The following is a 24,038-nucleotide window of genomic DNA, read 5'->3' as shown; positions in this document are numbered from 1 at the left end:
GGCTTGACCCACATAAGGCTTGGGACAGTCCCTCTGTGGACCTTGTCAGGCCTTGATGATTGTTCCTGCCGCTCCCCTGGTGGCTGGCCTGGGAAGGGGAGGGAAAGGCAGTCACATGAAGCCTCCAGCCCTGGGAACGGAATGTCTGAGGCTTGTCTCAGCATGTCGGCTGCCAGCTGCCTGGAGAGGATTGGCCAGGGGAGCCCAGCCCCTGCCTTGTGATTGGTTGTTTTGAAGGTGGGGTACTCTAGCCCCAGCACCCTACTGTGTTCCTAGCAGGCCCTGTGGGCCTCGCAGCTGCCTGAGCTCTTGGCTGCAGCCTTTGCTGAGCTGCCTGTTGAATAACCAATGGCTTGTGTGTTCTCAGAAGGAGTCTGGGTGGGGACTTGGTTTCACAATGGTATTTTCCTCTCAGGCACCTCTGGTATGAAAAGACTCCTTTCCCGGGGTGGTCCTGCCTGGCTTCCTCCCTGCCCTGCAGGCTGAGTGTCTGGAGGTGGACTGGCCTGTACTCTGCCAGGGGGCTGGGCACCTGTGTCCTTAGGAGCCTGAGTCCCTTGCTCTGCAAGGGCCGCACCTCTCTTGCTGCTGGTGGCTGCTGTCTGCAGGGGCCCTGCTGCAGCTCTGGGAAGTGAACGGGGTTCCCTCCTGTCCTCACAGGGGTACATGGTGAGGACACCTACCCAGCTCAGCTGCTCTGTGCTTTCAGAGGGGCCTGAGCCATGGGGGTAGGGCTGGGTCTGCAAGCACTGGTCTGATGTCCACGCTGCAGCATGGCCTGCCTGGCCAGGAGTGACCAGTCACGCAGACCCTAGTGCAGGGAACTGCTTAGAGATCTGCCTTCCTAACCTACCCTCCTGTCACAAGGGCCATGGGCTCTACTCTGGGGAGAGACGCTGAGGCCACCGCCCCAAATTAAGGCCATGGCAAGTAGTGCTGGCCTAACCGTGAGAGGCCCAGGGAGGATGGAGGCATCTGAGTGCATGGCGAAGTGAGTCCCAGCAGTGCTCCCGAGAAAGAAAGAGAAAAGGAGGGCAGTGTCCACCCAGAGGAGGGGTGAGACCGTGCTTCCCAGAGGCCAGTGCCCCACCCGACCCCAGGAGAGGAGTCCCAGGGATCCCCCAAGCAGGCTGAGGGCTTGGGGATGGGGAAGGGGCCAAGGCATCTTCCTGATGATTAGGCTGTGAGGGAACACCTAGGAGGTGGATGGGGACATTGGTCTGGCTGTGCAGGCCCAGGGCTGGCTGGAGGCGGGGTCTGGGCCTTGGTCTCCAGGCTGGGGCAGCTCACTTGGGATATGTGTGCAGTGTGTGTCCTGAGCGAGGGGCTGGGGAGGAAGGGGGTTGGGGAGCTGGGGAGGGGGGTACAGGTAGAAAGGGGCTTGCCAGGCTTCCCTCCAGGGGAGAATTGGACAAGGGCGGGGCATGGACCCCCATACTCTGCTTGTTTCAAACAGGTATCACGTCCCCAGGGACAGCCACCCAGAGCTGAGCTCGGTAGAGGCTGCGTGGGTGGTCAGGGTCTTCCTGCTGTCTCTGAAGACCCCCTGGGGACTCGTGCTTGTCCTCCTCTGCCCCATGTCCCCTTGTCGCTCTTCCCTCCTCTGTGTCCTGGGCTGTGCCTATGTGTGCGATCATGTGCCCTTCAACAGACTATACCCTGGGCATGATGAGGGGTGGGGCTGGGGGAGCACGAGGCGGGTCCAGCTTTAAGGAGGCATTGGGATGTGGTCCCCACCCTGATCAGGGTCCCACATCCACCGGTTCACCCTTCCTCCTCTAACACCCCACGGCTGCCAGTGCCACATGCCCCCCTCTTCCCTGTGGTGCCTTGAGCCACAACGTGGCAACGTCCCAGGTGGCGAAAGCCAGATTTCCTGTGTGGCACCAGCAGTTCTGAATCAGCTGCTCTCAGGGTGCATTCTTCCTCCCCTCCAGTGGAAACAGGACCCCTGACCTGCCTGGGAACCACCATTTGTGTCCCCTTGTGACTTATCCATAATGCCTGTTGGACAGTATGGCCCTGTCCTTGCTGCATAGCTGTCCACTCTGAGACCCGGCTGCCCCTCTGGCCACTGCACATGCTGTGTGGTCATCTTGGCCACTCTGCTTGGCTGTGTCAGCCTGGTCTGTGCTCTGGAGGTTCACGGAGAGAAACAGCGGTAGCCTACGGTGTTCTGCCTCTGAGTGTGTCAGAGCGGGAGAGGGAGCGGCCCTGGCTTCCCCAGCCTCTCCTGCCAGGCCCACCTCGGAGGATGAACACAGCAGCTGTGGGAATGCTGAGCGGGAACTCATCTGCCTGGGAACCTGTCAGATAATGATCCTGTTTCATGAAGGTGGGCTGCCTCACAGGCAGACACCTGTGTGGTTAAGTCCCGTGTTATCCAAACTGTGGGCTGTGCGGTTTCAGGATGGAACCTTCTCTTCAGGGTCATGGAGGCCCCTGAGGCCCCGTCCCCACTGTCTGCTGTTACTTGCCATGAGGGTTTCTGCCCTGGGCAGGGCCCTGGCTGCCGCCCCGGCCTTAACATAGACAGTGAGTCTCCCTTGGGCATGGCTTTTCCTGGCTGTACCCAAGCCTCGGCGTGAAGGTCCTGGGGCTGACCTCATGACTGGTCTTGAGGTGCCCAAGCCAGGGTCCCAGGAGCTCCCTGTCTCAGGCAGGGGGTCACGTGCTGCCTGCCTGTTCCCTAGTCACATGGTGACATTCCACCCTCCTCTGTCACATCTCTGTGTCAGCATAAGGCGGCCAGAGCATATCTGCCTGCCAGCTCCCATCCCTGGGCTACAGCCTCAGGGGCCCTGGCAGCATTTGTGGAGTCCCTGGCGCACATGGGGCTTCCCAGGGGTGGGTGGGAGGGAAAGCCTCCTGGCAGGGTCTCCTGGCCCAGGGCTTGCTCCTTGAGCAGCCAGGTGGAAAGTGGGCAGCTGAGGCCCCTTGACACGGAGGCCTCTGGGATGCGTATCACTGACCACTGCTCTGCCTTTCCCCTTCCCGGCACCTGAGGGGGACTCTCTCCTTTCCTGTGAGTGTGGGCAGAGCTGCCCCCGAGGGTCCGAGCGCCTCTGGGGAGCTTCAGGAAGGCTCTGGATGCTGTTGGTCATGCAGCAGGGCTCTCTCCATGGTCACTGACTTAATCAGGCTTTGAATATAAAGTCAGATGACCCACAGAGCTGCTCCAGGGGCCAGGGAGACCATGATCGCTTTGTCACAGTAGACTTAACAGCTGCAGCAGCTCTTGCTAGCCTGGATGACACAGCAGCGAAACCAAGTGCCAGAATCAGATTGTGGCCGTGGGGAGGAGGAAGAAGAGGAGGCTCTGGCAGGGGTGCAGGGCTGGTGGGGGAGGGGAGCCGGGTACCCTAGAGAAGGGAGGGGCCAGGGGGAATGGGGGTGCTGGCCAGGTGGAGATGGAGAGGCACCTGTAGGAAGGACAGGGGTTTGGCTGAGCAGAGTGGGGCCAGCCTAGCGGGGGACAGCCTACATCCTGGCCTCACTGGTCTGGAGGTGCCCAAGCCAGGGGCCCAGGACTTTGGGCATTACTGGGAAATGATGGGAACCTGGGGTGGGGTGGCGTGAAACAAGATGAGTTGGTAAGATCTGCTTTCACTTTAAAGGAATTATTTCTGGTTGTTGCTTGGAAAAGAAGTGTCAGGGGCAAGAAAATGCTGCAGGAGGGCCGGCCTGGAGGACAGGGCAGGACTGCAGGGCTGGCTGCGTGGGGGCAGGAGCCTGTGCTTGCATCAGAGCTGCCTGAGAGACCCTGGCTCTGGGGCGGAGGCCTGAGTAAGGGGGCCTCCCTGGGGATTTGGGGACCTCTGTGTGCTGGTGCCTTCCCGCCTCCATTCCTCTCAGCCCTGACTGACTCTGTCTTTGGAACCAGGTAACTACCTTTATTTGAGAACCTGCTGCAAGCCCTGGGCTGTTCTGAGAGCTCAGGCATATGGTTATAGGGTTCTGATTTCTCCACCCACAAGGAGCCCCAGGCTTCCTGAGCCCTTGGGACACAGCAGCCCCATAAACTGCTGTCCCTCCCAGGCCCAAGTGTTCCACCCCAGGCTAGGGGTGGGGCTGGGGCTGCACCTTGGAATCTACCCTCCACCAGGGTTGTGGTGGGGACTTCCATGCAGCCTCACTGGGAACTTGCCTGTCACCTGAGGCTCAGGTGGTGTGACCCTGACCTTTGCCCTCCCCCTCCTTCCCACAGGTCCTGCACCTCAGCTGTGGAGAGGGATGGCAGTGGTGAGTGAGAGGCCGCCACGTGGGAACAGACGCCCTCCCCACTCTGCACACCCCATGGTGGCTCAGGAGAGTCTAGGCTGGGGCACAAGTGGGCCTTGGGGTGATGTCAGAGCCCAGGCTCCTCCCCATGTCCAGGGCACCTGCCCTGTCGCTCTGGGCTCTGACATACTTGAAAGCGTCTGGGGAAAGAGACGCCCTGCTCCTTTTTCATGGCCTCCTCGTGGACCCAGGCCTTTGTTAAGGAGACTGCCGTCCTGGCCTCATGAGGAGGCCTAGCCAGGGGGATGTAGCACTCCAGGTGGAAGAGACGCGGTGTAGACAGGAGGGTGGGCTTGGGGATGGGAACCATGGGGCAGCGCAATGCCAGGGCCAGGCTGGCAAGGCCACTACGCTTGGAGCCCTCCTGAGGGCAGGGGCCCTGGGGCATTGGTGTGTGGGTGCTGGGGGTGGGTGTTTGGAGCTGTGCTCAGGCCGTGCGTTCGCCATTCCAGGCACGAATAAGCGGGACAAGCAATACCAGGCCCACCGGGCCTTTGGGAACCGAAGGAATGGTGTCATTAGTGCCCGCACCTACTTCTACGCCAATGAGGCCAAGTGCGACAGCCACATGGAGACATTCTTGCGCTGCATCGAAGCCTCAGGTGGGGCCCCCTCTTTGCTGGCTATACCCCTGCCATGTCCCAGCCTGAGTGGACCCCTGGGGTCATGGAGGTGCTGGTGGGTGAATGCCAAGCTGGGGCAGGAGCCAGAGGGCTGGGTTCTGGTCACACTTGGGTCCCTCACTGTTCAGCCCCTTCCTGAGGGGACCCACTGCCTCCCAGAAGGCATCTCCTCTCCTGCCCCAGCTCCCTGTTCCCTGATCCCGCCTCATGCCCCCCACCCTTCTCCCTGGCTCGGGGCCAGGACCACGAGCTGCAGGAAGTTGGTCCATGTCAGCTGCCGAGCCACACTTAGCCCAGGGTGGAGGTTCCATTCAGGGAGCTGGTGCCGCATCTTCTGTCCAGGAATCCCTCCCTGACACAGCCTCTGGGGGCCAGAGGTGGGGGGAGCAGGTGCTTCCAGGGCTAGAGAAGCCAGAGGTCACCAAGGCCCAGTGTCCTTCAGTGTCAGAAACACCCAACCCTGCACAGCCCCATGCTGGCCCCAGCAGCCCTCCATCAGGGGCAGGAGGTCCCAGGCCTGTTTATGTTTTTGTTTGTTTGTTTCAAATGAGACTAGGTCTTGCCCTGTCACTCAGGCTGGAGTGCAGTGGTGTGATCATAGCTCACTGCAGCCTAGACTTCCTGGGCTCAAGCCATCCTCCCCCCTCAGCCTCTGGAGTAGCTGGGTCTACAAGTGCACGCTGCCACACATGGCCAAGTTTTGTTTTTTTTTAAATTTTTGTAAAGAGGAGGTCTTACAGCCAGGCGCAGTGGCTCACACCTCTAATCCCAGCAATTTGGGAGGCCAAGGCTGGTGGATTGCCTGAGCAGGTGAGTAGAGAATCGTTGAATCTGGAGGCAGATTGCAGTGAGCCGAGTCAGCCATGATCCAGCCTGGGGACAGGAGATCCAAAAAAAATTAGGTCTCACTATGTTGCCCTGGCTGGCCTGGAACTCCTCCTGGGCTCAAGTGATCCCCCCAAGTTGGCCTCCCAAAGTGCTGGGATTACAGGCTCACACTACCACACCCAGCTAATTTTCATATTTTTTGTAGAGATGGTGTTTCACCATGTCGCCCAGGCTGGTCTCAAACTCCTGGGCGCAAGCGAACCTTCCACTCTGGCCTCCCAAAGTGCTGGGATTACAGGCACATACCACTGCACCTGGCCCTTCTGAGCAGTGCTTGGAAGCCACCTCCTGACTGGGGCTGGGGGTCAGAGTGGCCAGCTGAATGCTGGGCCATCAGGGTGAGGGGCGTCTTCTCCTCGTCCATTGCCTGTTCTCCCAGGGCAGATGGAAGGGGAAGGCCCTGCATTGGGGTGACGTGAAACAAGATGAGATGGTAAGATCTGCTTTCACTTTAAAGGAACATTTCTGGTTGTTGCTTGGAAAGAAGTGTCAGGGGCAAGAATGCTGCAGGAGGGCTGGCCTAGAGGACAGGGTGGGACTGCGGGCTGGCTGCATGGGGGCAGGAGCCTGCGCTTGCATCAGAGGTGCCTGGGAAATCCTGGATCTGGGGCAGAGGCCTGAGCAAGGGGGCCTCGCTGGAATGTCTCTGTCTTAGCCACGCTCAGTGTTTCTGGGTCCTGTGACCCACGTGTGAGCAGCCTATGGTGCTGGTGGCACAGGGGAGGAAACCAAGGCAGGGAGCCTGTGGGGGCTGCTCGGCAGGGGACAGGCAGCTCCTGTGCCCACTGCTGTCCCACACCTGCATGGAAACACAAACCCCGCCACGGAGCCCCCTCCCATCTCCACAGGGCCTCCAGAGCGCCATGTGCGAGGACTTCATGGGCGGGGTGGGGTGGGATCAGGAGCCTTGCTGTGGGCTGGCCAGGCCCCGGCCCTCCCTGTCCCACCCTGCGCTGCCTCCACACACCTCTCAGGGCCGTCATGGCTTTTCCTGTGGCTTCTGACAGGTAGAGTCAGCGATGACGGCTTCATAGCCATTAAGCTCACGGCACTGGGGAGACCCCAGTTTCTGGTAAGTGCTAGAACCTTCCACCTGCAGAGTCTGGTGCTGTGCGAGTCCTCAGGGCAGCTGTGGGCATCCACTGAAAGCACAGGTGCCCATGCCTTAGAGGCCTGAGCTGGCCACAGGGGCTGTGTGTGAGACTGGGGCGGGCAGGGGCGTGTGCAGATGGCATTCAGGCCTGCATTTGCAGCTGCAGTTCTCAGAGGTGCTGGCCAAGTGGAGGTGCTTCTTTCACCAAATGGCTGTGGAGCAAGGGCAGGCAGGCCTGGCTGCCATGGACACCAAGCTGGAGGTGGCGGTGCTGCAGGTGAGGCAGCCCTCCCCTTCCCCACTCCTGTGGCTTGTGAGGGGTGGGCACCGTGGGGGCGCACAGGGGGCATGGTGGGCAGTGGTCTGAGGTGGTTTTGGGAACTCATCCAGGGCATGTGGCTCACTCCGCAGCTGCTGGGGGTTGGCCTGGGGCGGAGGAGGAGGTCAGAGGGACTCTGAACAAAGAGGGGAGATGCTGGCGGGAGGGCTGGGGCCCCAGCCCTGCAGGGCATGGGCGTGCATCAGCAGCGGGGTGGGAATAGACCTGTCTATGCAGTAGAAACAAACCAGAAATTGATCCTATTCTTACTAACGATGTAATAAAACCAGAAACAGCACCAGAGGCCAATGGGTTGGGGGAAGGAAAAAATGTGAGTGAATGGAGCTGATCCAGGCCTTGTCACTTCTCAAGGAAAGTGTTGCAAAGATGGGCATCGCATCCAGGGCTGAGATTGAGGACTGGTTCACGGCGGAGACCCCGGGAGTGTCTGGGTGAGAGCAGCCCCCAGGCTGAGAGGACATGAGCATCAGCCATGGTTCCAGCCAAGCCCCAGCGGCGTCTCCCAGTCCTGGCTGCCCTGCCTGAGAGGGTGGGCCTTGGGATGACAGTGCTGAAGGAGCTGCTTTTCCCACAGCAGGACTTGATGGCCTCAGGAGTCCCTGAGGCTGAGACTAGGCTGGGCAGGGTAGACATAAGGCCAGCACAGACCCCACAGAGGGCTCTTTATAGAATTATCTGGGTCCAGAGCAAAGGTGGCACTCTTAGCCCTCCCTGGAGTCCATGCTGGCAGGTGAAGGATCAGAGCCCCACGCCCCATCCTTGGGGAGCCTCCAGTTGAAGTGGGGAGGTGACTGGGGTGGTGCAGTAGTGAGCCATCCCCTCACACACTGCCAGCCTTGCCCACTGTGTCCTCCCTGGCCCCCCAGAGCTGTGTCTGCCTCCGGCCTGGCTGCCTGTGCTCGGCCCCTCCACAAGCCCTAGGGTACTCAGTGTTTTCAGAGCCGCCTAGATGCAGGACTGTTTGTGTTTTGGTTTTAAATTTATTTAATTAATTAATTTTTTATAGAGACCAGGTCTCACCATGTTGCCCAGGCTGGTTTCAAACCCCTGGGCTCAAGTGACCTGCCCGCTGTAGCCTCCCAAAGTGCTGGGATTACAAGTTTGAGCCACTGGTTTTAAATTTTTAAACAGAGAACAATATTTACATTTCCTCTGTCTTTTAAAACTGAACACCAAGGTGGGTCTTGTGGTGGTTGGTGAACGGACAGGTTTGGGCCTGGATCCCCCACCCGACCCTAGCACCCACAGGTGGGGTCGCCCCCTGCTGATGCACCTCCTCCCTCAGCACCGTGGACCTGCTGGACTGGAGCAGCCTCATCGACAGCAGGACCAAGCTCTCCAAGCACCTGGTGGTCCCCAACACACAGGTAACACCTCCGCTCCTCAGTGAGGCCCAGCTCAGCAGGGCGCTGGGCTAAGAAAGGAATGCAGCCTGCCATGTGTGTCTCTTGTTGCCCACCCTGGGAACTTAACATGACCAAGATCACTGCACTCTATGGCCCCACAGACCCCCTGTGGTCCAGGGGGAAGAAGACAAACCCACTAGTGTCCACAGAATGCTTGGTGGGACAGAGACCCACGTGGAGCCTTAAGACACCACAAGGAGAGGGGGTCTGGGGGCCTTCCCCAAGTCATCTGTCTTGTGCATCAGGTCACCCCAAACTTCAGAGGCCTGAAACGGCAGCAGCCACTCTGCTTCTGCCTCATGGTTCTGGGGTTGACAGGGCTCAGCTAGGCAGTTCTCCCTTGGGGTCTCCTGGGTAGCTGTACTCACACAGTGGTGGCGCTGGGAGCTGGGCGAGGCACCCACTCACATGTCTGGGAGTTGGTGCTGGCTGTGGCTTGGACTTTTTCCCAACATGGCAGCTGGGATCTAAGAGCCAGTGTCCCCTGAGACGTGAGAGCCAGGCAGAAGCTGGGTGACCTTTTCCTGCCTCGCCTCAGAGGTCACACGGTGTCTTTTCTGCCAAGTTCCGTTTGTTAGAAGCATGTCACCAGGCCAGCCTGTATACAGCGGGGAGAGGAATGAGACTCATGTGCCTGTGGGAGGGGGGCCCAGGACCTGGCAGACAGCTTGAAACCACAACCTAAACTGGGATTTGAAGAAAGAACAGAAGCACCTTCAGAAAACATCCTGCAGAGACAGCTTTCCATGACACATCTAGCCCCAGTCCACTAAGGGCCCAGCCTCAAACTTAGAGCCCTGACCCAGAGCCTTGGGGCGCAGTGTGTACCGTGTGGCTGTGCACCAAGGCCACCAGCTGTTGGAGACTTTAGCGCGGTGTAGCAAGGGATAGAGCGGTACTGTTTGTGCCCAGTGAGGCAAGGCTGCTGGGGCCAGCAAAGGGGTGAGCGGGAGGCCCTGCGGGATGGGTCCCCATGGCCTCTGAGCACCAGCTCCTTGAAGGCCTCATCCTGGCGGTTGCCCTGGTCCCTGGCCACGTGACAGCATGTGCTGCACGACCGCCCTGTCTGCCTGTAGCCAGGGGTTCTTCCTCCTGGGTCCTCTCCCTGCTCCGGGCGGAGCCCTTCTGTTTGACGATTGGGTGGTCAGTGTTCACTTCCTCAGTGTCACATGGGAGCTGCAGGGGGCCCTCCCACAATGGTGGGGCCTCTGTGAGAACTGGGGAGGCTGTTAGAGTACACACTTCAGGGTGCAGGCCAGGACTGAGCCTGGGGCCCACTGACATGGGCACTGAGCTCCCTCATGGTACCCCCAGGCCCCGCGTAGGGCAGTGCACTGGCTGAATTGGAGGTTCCGGGGCACTGTGCTGCTGTGTCCAGGTGGCCCTCCCTCCCGGCCCTGCATGAGAGGGTTCCTGTGGGCTGGGAACACTGAGAGAGGTTTAGCCTGGGCCTCACGGTGGCACTTTCCAGCCCTCACTGTGGCCTGACTGCGTGCTGCACCCCCAGACAGGACAGCTGGAGCCCCTGCTGTCCCGGTTCACTGAGGAGGAGGAGCTACAGATGACGAGGATGCTACAGCGGATGGATGTCCTGGCCAAGGTGAGCTGTCCCGCTCAGGCAGAGGGCTGGGACCTTGGGGACCTGGGACTCGTGCAGAAGAGGGCACCTGCCTCACTTCAGCAATAGTTGCTCCCACTACCCTACCCCCTGCACCTCTCAGAAAGCCACAGAGATGGGCGTGCGGCTGATGGTGGATGCCGAGCAGACCTACTTCCAGCCGGCCATCAGCCGCCTGACGCTGGAGATGCAGCGCAAGTTCAATGTGGAGAAGCCGCTCATCTTCAACACATACCAGTGCTACCTCAAGGCAAGGCCCCGCTCAGCCCCTCCCGCCTGCCTTGGGGCTTGGAGACCCCACAGGAGGGGCTCCTCTCATCTGAGCTCCCTGGCATTTGCCTGGTTTTATACTCAGCTCACAGGATGGAGGAGGGAGTGGGCCGTGCCCCTAAGGGGTTGTTGGGGTCTTCTGCAGCACAGCTCACCCAGCGGGCCCCAGGGTCCAGGAAAGAGCCCCTTAGGTGGTGGCCACAGCCAGGCCTGCAGAGGAGGCCGAGGCCAGGGTGACTGCCTCGGAGTAGCAAGAAAGGCCTGCTGCCCGTAGCCTCTCCTCTGGTTCTCGGAACCAGCCAAGAGTGTCTAAGGAGCAGGAGGAAGACAACGATCTTTATGAGGGTCCACTAGATGTGCCCGACAAACTTGGAAGGCGTCACACGACCATTTCCTCCAGCGTGTTTTCAGTTCAGCGCCCCTAAGAACCTCCTGAAAGCTTTGGGCCCTCCCCAGAAAGACTCACCCGGGATGTCACATGTATTCAGGGAGCCCACCCTAGCCTGTGGGCCCCAAACTGCTCAGGGATGTTAGCAGGTCCAGAGCTCTCAGGGGTGAGCCGGGTGCCCAGAGGACACACGGTGGCATGGGGAGGGGTCCAGGCAGGAACATGCAGTACGCACCCCTCCCTGTCAGCCTGGGAGTCAGCCTGGGAGTCTGGAGCACATGATGGCTGCTGGCGCCTGGGCTGCACCCACAGGGCCATCCACAGGCCACACAGGAAGCTGCAGATGTCCCCACTGCCATTGCTCCTTGGAGACAGAGGTTGGAGGCCCATCCTCACCCACAGCTGCTCCAGGTGCCCTGAGCTGCACCTCCCCAGACAGCTGCTGCCCAGCCCTGGTGACTGCACCTGGGCCCAGGAAGGCCCCATCCTGCTGTCACTTGGGCTTGCCCAAGCTCCCTGAGACTTTTGGCCCTGGCCCCACAGGATGCCTATGACAATGTGACCCTGGACGTGGAGCTGGCTCGCCGTGAGGGCTGGTGTTTTGGGGCCAAGCTGGTGCGGGGCGCATACCTGGCCCAGGAGCGAGCCCGTGCGGCAGAGATCGGCTATGAGGACCCCATCAACCCCACGTATGAGGCCACCAACGCCATGTACCACAGGTGTGCACTCTCCCGCCCCTCCATCTTCCCAGGGCAGGGCGCCAAGAAACTGGGCCTGAGGGAGACTTGGAGAGGCTGCTGGGGCTGACCCCGTCCCATCCTGCTGGGGCCAGAAGCCCCCAGCCTGAGTGGCAGCCACGTGTGTCCTGAGGCCAAAACTGATATTTCCTCTGCTTTTGTGTCATGTGTTACTTTTTCAAAAACATTAATGTTATTCTTTTATAAATATAGAAAAGCCTATTAAAGCAAAATTGGCCACAGTTCCCTGAGCCGGCTTCTGCAGACAATTAGATCCAGAGATGTGCACGAGCCCCCGGTCCTCCCCGCCGCAGGCTCAGCCTGTTTGCTTTTCAGTTCACACAGTGGGATCGCCCATCAGCTGTTCTGCACCTGCTTTCACCGCTCTAGTTTCTTCGTGATCTTTTCATGTAGCACAGGCTGGCCAACCATGGGCTTTTCCTCTTAGAGGCATGTGTGTGTGCTGCAAATTCAAAGAGACCCCAAGTGTCTCCTGGTTGGCTCCAGCTCCCCTCCTGCAGCCGCTGTGCATGTCGTGCCACAGCGCACACATCTCTGCCATTGTTGTTTGCGTTGTAGCGTGTCCTCTGCCCAATGTGTTTTTCATTTCGCATTCCATCTGGGTCCCCTTGTGTGGGCTTGCAGAGTGGTGCTATTAACAGCCAGCATGGGGTGTCCGGAGCTGTGTGTCCAGCATCTTTGATCTTATTGGTTTTCAGTCTGGTTATTATAACAGACTCGCTGGACATACCGTCACCCTCTGTGGTACACACGGGCCATCGGGTTTTGTGTCTGAGGATGCAGCTGTCCTAGGTTGCTGGAAATGGAATTGCTGGGTCAGAGAGAACGTGCGCATGGTCAAGCCTGCTGAGTGTCCTCGCTGCAGGAGCCGTACTACTCAGGCTTCCTAGTGCACCGGGATGCCCACCCACACGGTGCCCTACAGGGACCTGCTTCCCTTTTATTTCCTTGCAGGGCCAGGGGTGCACTGTATGATCCCTCCCCAGAAGCAAAGCTGTGTCTGTCATGAGGCTCATGAGCATGTTTGGGCTGGTCCCCAGAGTCACGGCATGTCTGATGCAGGGATGCTGTGCCCCAGCTGGTTCTGTGTGAATTGTCTGGTCCCAGACATCGCTTTTTCTTGGTTGCTGGTCTTTCTTTTTCATGAGGTGCTGGGAGGGGCAGGTGCTGCTCCTGTTCCTCCTGATCCTGTGGATACCCTTGGAAAGAGCCAGTTCACTGCATGGCTCTGGGTCTGCCCTCGGCCTCCTCTCTGTGCAGCTGGTAATGAGAGGTGCAGGTGGCCACAGGCCTGGAACTGGGCGCACATGGCACTCTCCACAGGTGCCTGGACTACGTGCTGGAGGAGCTGAAGCACAACGCCAAGGCCAAGGTGATGGTGGCCTCCCACAATGAGGACACAGTACGCTTTGCACTGCGCAGGTAGGTGCGCCCCACCCTGCACTGAAACCCCACCCCGAGCCGTTGTCTCCTCTGGTTGGGGAGAGGTGGCAGCAGCGCAGAGCTCAGGGTGGGCAGAGCGACCCCCTGGGTGCAGTTGGGCATTTGTGGGGAAAGGCTGGTGAAATGAGCTGGAGGGCAGCTTCAGTGCCGCAGGCCCAGGCGCTGGCGTTCTGGACGTTGGACTGTGAGAGCACAATGGCTCTTTGCAGTTACGTTGGTTTTTAAAATTAACTTTTTTTTTTTTTGAGATAGAATCTCACTCTGTCACCTATGCTGGAGTGCAGTGGCATGGTCTCGGCTCACTGCAACCTCCACTTCCCAAGTTCAAGCAATTCTTCATGCCTCAGCCTCCCAGGTAGCTGGGGTTACAGGTGTGTGCCACCACGCCTGGCTAATGTTTTGTATTTTTAGCAGAGACAGGGTTTCACCATGTTGACCACGCTGGTCTCAAACTCCTGGCCTCAAGTGATCCTCCTTTCTTGGCCTCCCAAAGTGCTAGGATTACAAGCATCAGCCACTGTACCCAGACTTTAAAAAATTAATATCTGACTTATTAAACTTCACAATTAAAAAACTAAATTTCATTAGGGGATTCGGATGGGTCCTGAAAGGTACAAATGCAGTGTTGGAGCCCAGTCCCTCAGGAGGCCTCCACAGCACCACCTCATTTATAAGCAGTTCCCTTCACATTTTAACTACATCTGGAATATAACCGTTTGTTTTCTCTTTAAACATTTGTCCCATGGAGCATAACTTCGGTAGAATTCTAACAAGTCAAATGCAGAAGTTAGGTGAAGTCAGTTCTTGGATACTCCTGTACTGTCACCCTGGTCTTATCTCATGCCTTAGCCCAAGCTATGCACACAATGGGGTCCTAGGTCACCCTCCCCTCCCAGATTCCGCCTTCCCAGGGATGGAACCCCCTAGAACCCTGGGGGGCCTGAGCAGTGGCCTCGCTGGCTCTCGCCTTCCTAGGAGCTGAGCAGGGGCTCCACTCCTCAGCAGGGCAGGGTGCCCCAGATCCAGGGCTTGTGGCACGAGGGGGCTCCCCAAGAAGCTGTGAAGCCACAGGGCCAGGCTTGGGGCCGGGGCTGCAGCCAACAGGACACGTCCTGGTGCTGCTCAGGGAGCTGACTCACGGCTCTGAAATCATTCAGTGATGTCCACATTCGGCCTTTGTTCATGATGCTGCTGCCTTTTCATGGCCTGAAATTGCGGCACACCCATTTTTGTGCCCTGACCCTCTGCTAATTGTCATAGATGTGTCGGTGATGGGACAGACTCACTTTCTCCACACACACGGGCCTTGTGGCCAGCAGTGCCCAGCACTCAGGAGATGGTGGGGGGGGGTCCTCTCAGCTTGTAATCAGGACTCCCAGCCTCTGGGTGGACTCTCAATGCTGGTGGACTCATAGCCTGACTAGACACATCGCCATCCAACTCCGAAAGGACAGCCTGCCCTCAGCAGGGCTTCCTCTCTCCAGCTTCCCCCCGGCACCTGTCTGTCCCTACTATCTTGCTGTGGCAGTGGCTTCCCCACTGGACACAGCTTCCCCCTCCCCTGAGTGGCAGCCGGGCTCTTTCCTCTTGGCCCCAAGGGCCCTGTGCCAGGCTCCCCCAATACCACGCTCACATCCCTGCCTGAGAGGCTGGACCCCTGCAGGCTTCAGCTCTGTGCCCCTGCTGTGGGTGGCTGAGGAGCTCTGCGGAGCTGGGGTCCCCTCCCCTGGGTAAGTGGTTCTAGACTATGGCAGCTGCTCTGTCCTATGCTGGGCCCAGACTGCCACACCACCCACCCTCAAACAACCCGAGTTGGCTTTGGCCAAGGAACAAACCAGCCCCAAACTTAGAGGCTGGAATAGTGGCATGTTGTGTAGGCCAGGGGGGGCTGGCTCAGCTGATGCTTCTGCCACTGGCTGTGCCTGTGTCCCTCCTGTGTCTGTGATCTGGGGCCGTTGGGGCCTAATGAGCTCATTCACGGCTGGGGCAGTAAAGGAGACTGCATCCCGGGTCCAGCGTCCCACAGCCCAGGCTTGGGCACGTGGTGGGCTCAGGCTTCCAGAAGGCCTGGAGAGGGCAAGCCTCTGCTTGTGTCACCTTTGGTACCTCCCTGTTGGCCAAAGTGCCTCACGAGGCCATGCCCAGATGCCAGGTGGAATGAGCCACTGTCCTGCACTGGGAGGAGCCGCAGTCACGTGGCAGAGGCTGTGCACACCAGCAGGGGAGGGGGCAGCCAGCAGTGGCAGCCCGGCTCTCGGGTTCATGTCCCGGGGTGGAGGAAGACACGAGATGGAGGCCAGGGTGATGTGGCAGAGATGGGTGCCTGCTTTAGACTGGGTGGTCCCGACACTGGAGCCCGGCCCAGGGATGGAGGGAAAGGGCCTCTGGCCGATGGGTACTCTGGGAGCCAGGGCTGGGGCAGGTGGAGAACAGGGGAGGTGAGGCCCTCGGGGAGGGAGCGGGAAGCACAGCACAGGCCCCGCCAGTCACCCGGGTGATGCGTGAGCAGCAGGTGGAACTCGCCCCAGGGTGGGGGCCCCAGTGCTGTGCAGACCAGCTAAGTCAGGATACCTGGATATAGTAAGCTGGAGATGAAACTTGAGAACTGTCACTGCATGGGTATTTCAAACCCTGAGAATCTTCGTAAGACCCTGTAAGGGGTGGTGTGAAGACAGGACAGAGTTGAGGGCCCCACCCCAATATCTGAGCAGTGCTAATAGATATATAATGCAAGCCACATGTGCAATTAAATTTTTTTTGGTAGTTACGTTAAAAGATAAAATGAATTTCAAGAATACATTTTAATTAACCCAAAATATACAAAATATTACTTCAAATTGTATTCAAGTTGCTTTTAGAAAAGCAATGCAGCATTGTGCATTATTTTTCTAGAAAGTCTCCTAAATCCCGTGTGTATTTGACATTTGCCAACACATCTCGATTCAGAGCAGCCGCCTTCCGAGGACACAGGGGCTGGTGGCAGCTGTGTGGGACACAGCAGCTGTGAGGATGGGGCAGGGGAGCAGCCCACAGAGGATGAGGGCAAGGGCCGGAGACCAGTCATACCACAGAACCCTGGAGGGGCTTGAGGAAGGGATGGCAGGAGAGCCGAGGAGCTTCTCTGCCCTGTGGGGCAGGCTGCTGGGTGGGTCAGGGCCCCAGGAAGGGCTGTACCTCTAAGAAGGGGGGTAGAGGAGAGGTGAGAGAGGAGAGGGGAGGAAAAGCGGGAGGGGAGGGAAAGTGGGAGGGGGGCCTTGTTGGCTAAGGGCTGAGGCCTCCCCAGGGAGAAGAGTAGGGCAGCCCAGCAGAGTCCTGCTGGGAAGAGGCCTCACTGGGGCAGGGCCAGGCAGAGCCCATACCCCAGCCCCACCTTGCAGGGGATGAAGTCTGGAGAGTGTGTAGATGGGGCACCTGGGGTGGCAGGACAGGCTCAGAGCTGGGACAGGAGCCCTGTATCCCTGCACTGGGGACAGTGTCCTGGAATTGGCCCTCAGCTCCTGGCTTTACCTGCACAGGATGGAGGAGCTGGGCCTGCATCCTGCTGACCACCAGGTGTACTTTGGACAGCTGCTAGGCATGTGTGACCAGATCAGCTTCCCGCTCGGTGAGTGGGGCCCTCCCTGGTGCAATGGGGTACGGTGCTGGGCCTGGGCCTCATGGCTTATCTGCCCCCATGCAGGCCAGGCCGGCTACCCCGTGTATAAGTACGTGCCCTACGGCCCGGTGATGGAGGTACTGCCCTACTTGTCCCGCCGTGCCCTGGAGAACAGCAGCCTCATGAAGGGCACCCATCGGGAACGGCAGCTGATGTGGCTGGAGCTCCTGCGGCGGCTCCGAACTTGCAGCCTCTTCCATCGCCCTACCTAGCACCCACCAGCCCACCCTCAGCCTCCAGGCCCAGCCCACCCCCCACAGGCCATCACCACAGCTGCAGCCAACCCCATCCTCACACAGATTCATCTTTTTTCACCCCACACTTGCAGAGCTGCTGGAGGTGGGGTCAGGTGCCTCCCAGCCCTGCTCAGGGTATGGGCACTCAGGTGTGGGCCGAACCTGATACCTTCCTGGGACAGCTGCTGGGAACTGTTGGGAACTCTCCTCGGATGTGTGGGCCCAAGGCCCCCATCTTTGTGACCCCCATGTCCTTGGATCTAGAGGATTGTCCGCTTTCTGCCAGGGCCAGCCCACACAGCCCGAGCCCCTAGGGGAGCAGTGGCCGGGCTGGGGAGGCCTGCCTGGTCAATAAACCACTGTTCCTGCAGCTGAGAGCCATTTGCCCTCACACAGGGTCAGCTCTGGGCAACAAAGAGGGAATGGCTCAGACAGGGTCAGAGAAGTCTCACCCCAGACTCTGGCTTCCAGCATCATCTGTTCCTGGAGGCCAGGCCCTGCGCAGACCTGGGCACCCAGGGTGCTGGACACCCCCAACCGACTCCACAAGGACCCAGCAGGGCCCATGGGCCCAGCCCAGCACGGAGGGGACTCATGCAGATGCAGAGGCCAAGCTCCCCAGGCGGGCCTGGCACGCCTCCCCCTGGGGCTCCTCCTCAGGCCATTCCTGCCGCCCCGAGTCCTCTACCCCAGTAACCTGCATCAGGCTCCTCCTAGTGGTTCCCACGGGACACTGACCAGGCTGCGGCAGGCGCATACTTGCACCCCGGCCCTTCTCCCACACTCTCCAGCCCCCAGCCCCACCAAGCAGGCTGCATGTGGTCCTCATACCCTGGGGCTTGGATGGGGGCCCCATGCAGATGGCAGTGACAGCATCCTGGGACCAGGGCTGGGGCAGGAAAGGCTGGAGGGTCCCAGTCTCGGTGCAGGGGGAGGGGCGGTGGGCTGGGCACACAGCCCAGGAAGGCGCCCCCAGGCAGAGGCCTCTGCTGCAACAGAGGTGGGGGCCCTACCAGGTCCCTGGTTATGGCAGAACCTGCAGCTATCACACAAGCCACATGTGGGCCACACTGAGGCATCTTTATTTCTCTGGGTCACACAGAGCTTGGGCCTGGGAGCCTCTTCGGCATGGCGGCTGCAGCTGCCAAGGGAGCGGCTGAGACCAAAACAAGCTCTCGGGTGGGTCCCAGTGCAGGTTGGGATGTGCCCCGTGGAGTGAGGTGCGAGAACCCCCGGCCTCACTCTCTGCCTGGCCCTGAAGCAGACAGCGGGAGGCTGGGCCGGCCTCCCCTTTATGAGACTATCCTAGCGTTTGGCAGCAAGTCCCAGATGAAGGATGACAGGCAGCCGGGGTCCACCCGGCCTCTCCTCAGCAGGGGGACCCCTGTGGGCAGCTGGGAAGGCAGTGGCCAAAGGTCAAGAAGATGAACTCTGCCCAGACTTCTGCGGCCTGTGGCTATGGTGGGACAGGGCTGCCTTTCTGGTCACAGTGGGCAGCAGGCGACTGCCAGGGACCTCCCAGTCCCAGGGCTGCCTTCCCTGCCCGGCAGCCCCTCTGCTGCAGCTTCCGGATGAGTTCCAGCAGGTTCATCTGCAGCATCAGCTCCTGGGATATAGACGGGCCCCATAAAGGCCAGAGTGACCCCCGGGCCCTTTTCACCCTGGCCCAAGGGTGCCAGGCAGTGAGCCCATGGGGCGACCATCCTGTGAAGCCTGGTCATGGCCTGCCAGGACAGGGTGGAATCTGAGCCTCTGCCCTGAGCAGGGCCACTCGGAATGGCATGCAGGAGGGGAGCAGAAGAGGGCTCTGTGGGGCACAGCAGGCCTGGGGAGGGTGGGCAGTGCCCATGGTTGGCTGGCTCACCCTCCTGTAGGGAATGGGCCTGGCCTCCGTGCTGGGAATGGCACAGAAATCCTTTCCAGAGCCTCAATCTTTCCACTTCACCCCCTATACCCTGAGCCTGGCTCCCCAGGGACCAGCAGTAAAACCCCAGATGGAATGGGGCCCAGGGGCACTCGGGCTAGGGCAGAGCAGGCCCAGGCGCTGACCTGTGGGTTGGTGGTCACGTAGAAGCCAGCCACCCCCGCCTTCTCCAGTGTGCTCTGCTGGTCAGCCACCTTCCGGTCCAGCTCCAGGACAATCTTCCGGTCCATCGCCCGCTGCTCCTCACGGATCCGGTGCTCCACCGCCTGCCATGGGGCCAGGGGCGGCGGGGGAGGTGAGGGCAGCTCAAACACATGCTCCTGCTGCCATCCCCAACAGCACCAGCTCTGACACCACCGATGCATCCTCACCACACCCAGGCCTCTCCTCGGCCATGTGAACCCCTGAAGGGGGCCCCAAGGGGCTTCCACGAATGCCCTGACTTGGGGCTGCCTTGGGACCACACACACATCTCCACAGGCACACCCTGCCCCATGGCTTGTTGGTTACATGCCAGCCTCTGCTTGTCCCTATGCTCCCTGGGAGAAGGATGGGCCCCTTCCTGGCTGGCCCCATCACCCCACCATTGCCTTTGTACCCCCTGAGGCCACCTGCTCTGCGGAGACCCCAACCCACAAGGAGCACTAATGGACTCCGGGGGAGCACCGATGGGCCTTCACCCTCCACCCAGCCCCAGCACACCTGGCACCCTCGGGGACGAGCCACCTGGTGGGACTCACTAGGCCTCCAGTGTCCCACTCAGGCCCAGGATAGCCACCCATGCCTGAGCCCCCCACACCCCTTCAGCTCAGCCCAGTCAGCAGAGCCAGGTGGTGCCCACAGGAGAGCTGGGCCGGCCACCCTGCCTGCGCCTGCGCCTCCAGTACCTCTAGTTCTCGCTGCTGAGCCGCCTGAAGCACAGGCAGGTTGTGGGGCCGGCAGGCCTGCTGGGCTTCCTGGTGCTTCTGCCGCAGCGCCTGCCTGAGCACTGGGAGGGATGAGAGCCCGTCAGCAGGCGGTGGGACTCGGCAGCAGCCCTTGCCCATGGGCACCTGCCTTACCAGCCCGGCAGAGCAGCCAGGCCAAAGGGGTGTCTGCATTGGGGAGGACACCAGCCTCCTCCATCCTCCCACCCCACTGTCACCCAGGGCCGGGCCCTCATCCGGTGGCAAGTCTCCAGGGGACTCCAGAAGGTGCGGGGCACTGGAAGAGGGTGGGGTGGGGAAGACTGGCCAGGTGGGGCCAAAGCTGCAGCCCCAGACCCAGGACACCTGGAGGAGGCGGGTCTGAGGGCTTCAGGGCCCCCACGGCCACAGGCCATGGAACATCTATTCAAGTGTCAGAGACCACCTCAGGCAAAGGCATGGGAAAGAAGCAGGAGGAGCGGGGTCACCAACCCTGAGCGTGGGGCCTCTGCCTACCAGGGGTGTGGTTGGCCCCTCCACCCTCAGTGCCGCCCTTCAGGGTGGGCAGCCCCCTCCCCCATTTGCAGCTCCCAGCCCCACTGCACAGCGCCAGAGGGAGAAGGGTGGGCAGACCTGGGACGCCCAAGTTTGGGATGAACCTGGGGTGCCACAAGCCTGTGAGGCTCTGGGCCAGGGAGTCTGTGTGGCTTTGAGGGGCTCACCCTCGGCCACCAAGCAAAGCTCCACGGTCCCTGCTAAACTGTGCACAAACACAGATGTGCAAACTGTCTAGTCTGAAGGGAGTGTACAAAGGAAGCGATTATGGGATATAAACCATCATGGCAAAATGGAACATGCAGCACCCCGCAGCTGGCGCCAGTGCATTAAAGTGCCAAATGGCTACAGTTCCCCAGGAAGGAGGGGTCCCTGGCCACAACAAAACGTGAAACCCAACACTCTGTTACTGAGAAGAGCCCTGATGTTGCAGCTCTTCTCTGGTGGCAAGTCTCCAGGGAACTCCAGGGCCCCTGAGGCTCCCCTGCAGGTAGCCTGGCTCCGGCTGTGCCTACAGCCTTCCCCGATCTCCTGTTTCTTGGCATTCTGTACACACCTCGACGATGGTATTTACCAAAAGCTCCCCTCAAGACAGCTCCATAACACAGGGAAGCAGAGAAATGTCATCTCCTTTACTCTACTGATCAAACATTGCTACAAGTGTCAGGTCCACTACCAGATTCCACTAGGTAGGCAGCCAAAAGGCAAGAAGAAAGCCACGCCGGCTGCCTGGGCAGAAGGGGCCTGGCCTTAGACATGACCAGGGAACACAAAGGAGGCAGGAGCAGCCAGTCACCCCTGCCAAATAAGCAGGAGAAGCAGAAAGTCAATGCAGGCATGCCTGCTGCTGGTGGAACCAGAGCCTGGCCCAAACCTTCTGAAGCACAAACAGCACTGGGCCCAGGCAGGTACTGAAACTCCTCATCCTGCTAGAAGGAACCACCGCTCCGTGGAAAAACGGCCGATTCCAGGACTGAGACAGGGAGAAAACAAAAAAAGATGAGCCTGAACACATACCTGAACCAGAAAGCAAGGAAGTGCTCTCAGAATGATGGGGTGGCATCTAAAGGAGCCTGGAGTGCCCCCACTGGCCACACATGGCACAGTCTGAGCATTAAGGAATAATGAGCCATGCACTTGGGATTAGTAAACTGCATGCATCTTACAGCTCAATAAAAATTTTTAAAAAGACAATCGCCCAGACACTTAGGGGAAGAAGTAATGCCAATTCTACACAAACTCTTCTGGAAAACTGAAGAGAACACTTCGAAACTCATCCTATAAGGCTGGCAAAAACCCTGATACCCAAACCAGATGATATTACATGAAAACTATAGACCACAGTTTATCATGAACATAGCCCAAAAAATTCTTAAGATTTTAGCAAATCAAATCCAGCGTACATAAAAAGGATACTACAGCACGACCAAGTAGGATGGAATTCAAGTGATTGTAATTCACTGTAGTAACAGAAAATGACTCACCACGTGATCATCTCAAGAGCTGCCAAAAAGGGATCTGTCAAAATCCAACATCCATTCTTGATAGACACACACCAATCCTGGAGCAGATGGACACTGCCTGCCTTCTGGGGAAGGGGGCCTTGCACCGCTAGGAGGAATTTTTGCCACATTAAACCTGCCTCTAATCAGGCTCCTACCAGCAGTCCAGTGTACAGTAAACCCAGAGAGTGGAGAATCAGGTTAAATGCATGAGGAAGCATTTCCTCTGATAGATCCAGAGCAGGGCGTTCTAATTATAGAATTAGACTCTACAAAAAGTCAATGCCACAATAAATGTTGGGGACTGTTTCAGAAGCAAAGAGACCAAAGTAACCAATTGTAGCACATGAACTTGGACTGGATCCTTACTTATAAAGCAACAATTTGCCACAAGTTAGGTACCATGATGTGGCCGTGCACTTAAAGTCAGGAGACACCCGAACAGTTAATTTCTCAGGGGGCTATCTTCTGCAGCTGTGTAGGAGACTGCTCTTGTTCTAGAGAACTTGCTCCCAATCCAAGGCCAAGGCTGATCCCACCCCCCAGGTTGTCTGGAGGCATTCTTGGTTTTCAGGACTAGGGAGGGTACTCCTGCCATCCTGCAATGCGCAAGACAGCATCTCACCATAAAGACTTACCCAGCCACAAATGCCAACATGGCTGGGTTGAAAATCCTGGTCTCCAGGAATGCTGAAGACTCTTGGTGAATGCTATGCTGTCCCATGTGTGTATTTTGGGGTATCAAGAACTACGGCAAAATGTTAACTACTGAACTTTCGGTGGAGAGCACAAGAGTATGCACTACACTATCTTTTCAGTTTTTCCAAATGTTTGAACTTTTAAAATAAGAAGTTTGGGAAAAATAAAACAGCAAAGGTGGAAATCTGATGGTGCAGGGGGACCTGCCCCATATAATGTGCAGGAAAGGGCTCCCAAGCCCAGGAAGCATGCAGCTCAAGTGGGAAGCTCTTCCGGTTTGGGAGGGCGCCACAGGAGACAGACAGTGCTTAGGAATTTGTTTTTGTCTTTTTTTTTTTTTTTTTTGAGGCGGAGTCTCACTCTGTCACCCAGGCTGGAGTGCAATGGCGCGATCTCGGCTCACTGCAAGCTCCGCCTCCCGGGTTCATGCCATTCTCCTGCCTCAGCCTCCCAAGTAGCTGGGACTACAGGCACCCGCCACCACGCCCGGCTAACTTTTTTTGTATTTTTAGTAGAGATGGGGTTTCACCGTGTTAGCCAGGACGTGTGCTTAGGAATTTGATGTGCAACTGGAATGAGAGGCCCTGCGATGCCTGAGAGGCAACTGACCCTGAAGGGCGCCGCACAGCTGTCAACAGACCTCCAACTACCGGAGGGCGCTGCACAGCTGTCAACAGAACTCCAATTACCGGAGGGCAACGCAGTCAGATCTACCACCAGAGTCAGCCTGCCGGCCAACCAAGCACCGAGGCCTAGGGCCATCAGGCCTGGAAAGGGGTGGGGCACAGGGAAGCCCGAACAAGGAGTTTCGGCTAAGAAGGGGGTGGGCTGCGCAACTGAAAACAAAACTCGTTGGACACATTGGTCACCAAAAAGGCGCTGTCTCAGTCTCTGCGCCCTTGATTTTGTTAATCTTAGGGACCTCTTCCGAACACTCCCAAGATAGGAGCCGAGCTGCACAGATACCAAGAGCTGCCGGGAGGCGCCGACCCCGAGGCGGCGGCACCTCCTCCCGCTGCCCCCGCGCACCTCGGTGCTCGTTCTGTAGGCGCAGGCGCTGGTTGTACAGGCTCTTTTCGGTGAGATGCTGGATCTCCAGTAGCCCCTGCACGATTTCGAACACAGTGCCGTCGAGAAGCGCCAGGGCCAGGTCGCTGAGCGTGGTGTAGGACAGGCGCTGCTGGAATGAGCTGCGGGGTAGGGGGGGCGCGGTGAGCCCCGGCAGGACACGACGCGGCCTCGGCAGGGCGCCGCCCGCCCCGCCCGCGTACCTGGGCAACTCCTTCACCAGGCTCTGTAGCGCCGACAGCAGCTGGTAGTGTCGCTCCTGCTGCCGGGCACCGTCCGCCACCTCCTCCAAGGCGCCCGCGTAGCGCTCCATGGCGCGGATGCCCGCTAGCCGCCGGCTGCAGCGACGAGCGCCACCAGCTTACGTCATCCCGAGCGCGGCGCGT

General features: G+C 59.0%; 2 protein-coding genes across 3 annotated transcripts in view; one reads left to right on the top strand and one right to left on the bottom strand.

Moving 5' to 3' along the window:
* LOC116459292 (proline dehydrogenase 1, mitochondrial) overlaps positions 1-17,369 on the top strand; it is a 23,813-nt gene extending 6,444 nt beyond the window's left edge. For both annotated transcript variants that reach the window (XM_032139678.2, XM_032139679.2), the window contains 12 exons: positions 4,208-4,242; positions 4,734-4,883; positions 6,800-6,864; positions 7,046-7,162; positions 7,577-7,656; positions 8,511-8,592; positions 10,139-10,231; positions 10,353-10,499; positions 11,451-11,626; positions 12,989-13,087; positions 16,624-16,712; positions 16,788-17,369. In XM_032139678.2, the coding sequence (XP_031995569.1) occupies positions 4,208-4,242; positions 4,734-4,883; positions 6,800-6,864; positions 7,046-7,162; positions 7,577-7,656; positions 8,511-8,592; positions 10,139-10,231; positions 10,353-10,499; positions 11,451-11,626; positions 12,989-13,087; positions 16,624-16,712; positions 16,788-16,975 (1,321 nt within the window). In that variant the 3' untranslated portion in view covers positions 16,976-17,369. The remainder of the gene's footprint in view (positions 1-4,207; positions 4,243-4,733; positions 4,884-6,799; positions 6,865-7,045; positions 7,163-7,576; positions 7,657-8,510; positions 8,593-10,138; positions 10,232-10,352; positions 10,500-11,450; positions 11,627-12,988; positions 13,088-16,623; positions 16,713-16,787) is intronic.
* Positions 17,278-24,038, bottom strand: LOC116459294 (protein DGCR6L). Its single transcript, XM_032139681.2, has 5 exons — positions 23,856-24,038; positions 23,614-23,774; positions 19,811-19,911; positions 19,049-19,189; positions 17,278-18,605 (listed from the first exon to the last, which is right to left on the bottom strand). The coding sequence occupies exons 1-5, from the start codon at positions 23,963-23,965 to the stop codon at positions 18,456-18,458; spliced, it is 663 nt and encodes a 220-aa protein (XP_031995572.1). The 5' UTR covers positions 23,966-24,038; the 3' UTR covers positions 17,278-18,455.

The sequence above is a fragment of the Hylobates moloch genome, unplaced genomic scaffold (assembly GCF_009828535.3).
Source record: "Hylobates moloch isolate HMO894 unplaced genomic scaffold, HMol_V3 SCAFFOLD_19, whole genome shotgun sequence".
Taxonomy (NCBI): Eukaryota; Metazoa; Chordata; class Mammalia; order Primates; family Hylobatidae; genus Hylobates; species Hylobates moloch.
Note: the sequence above shows the minus strand (reverse complement) of the source record. Positions and strands in the feature narration are given on the sequence as shown.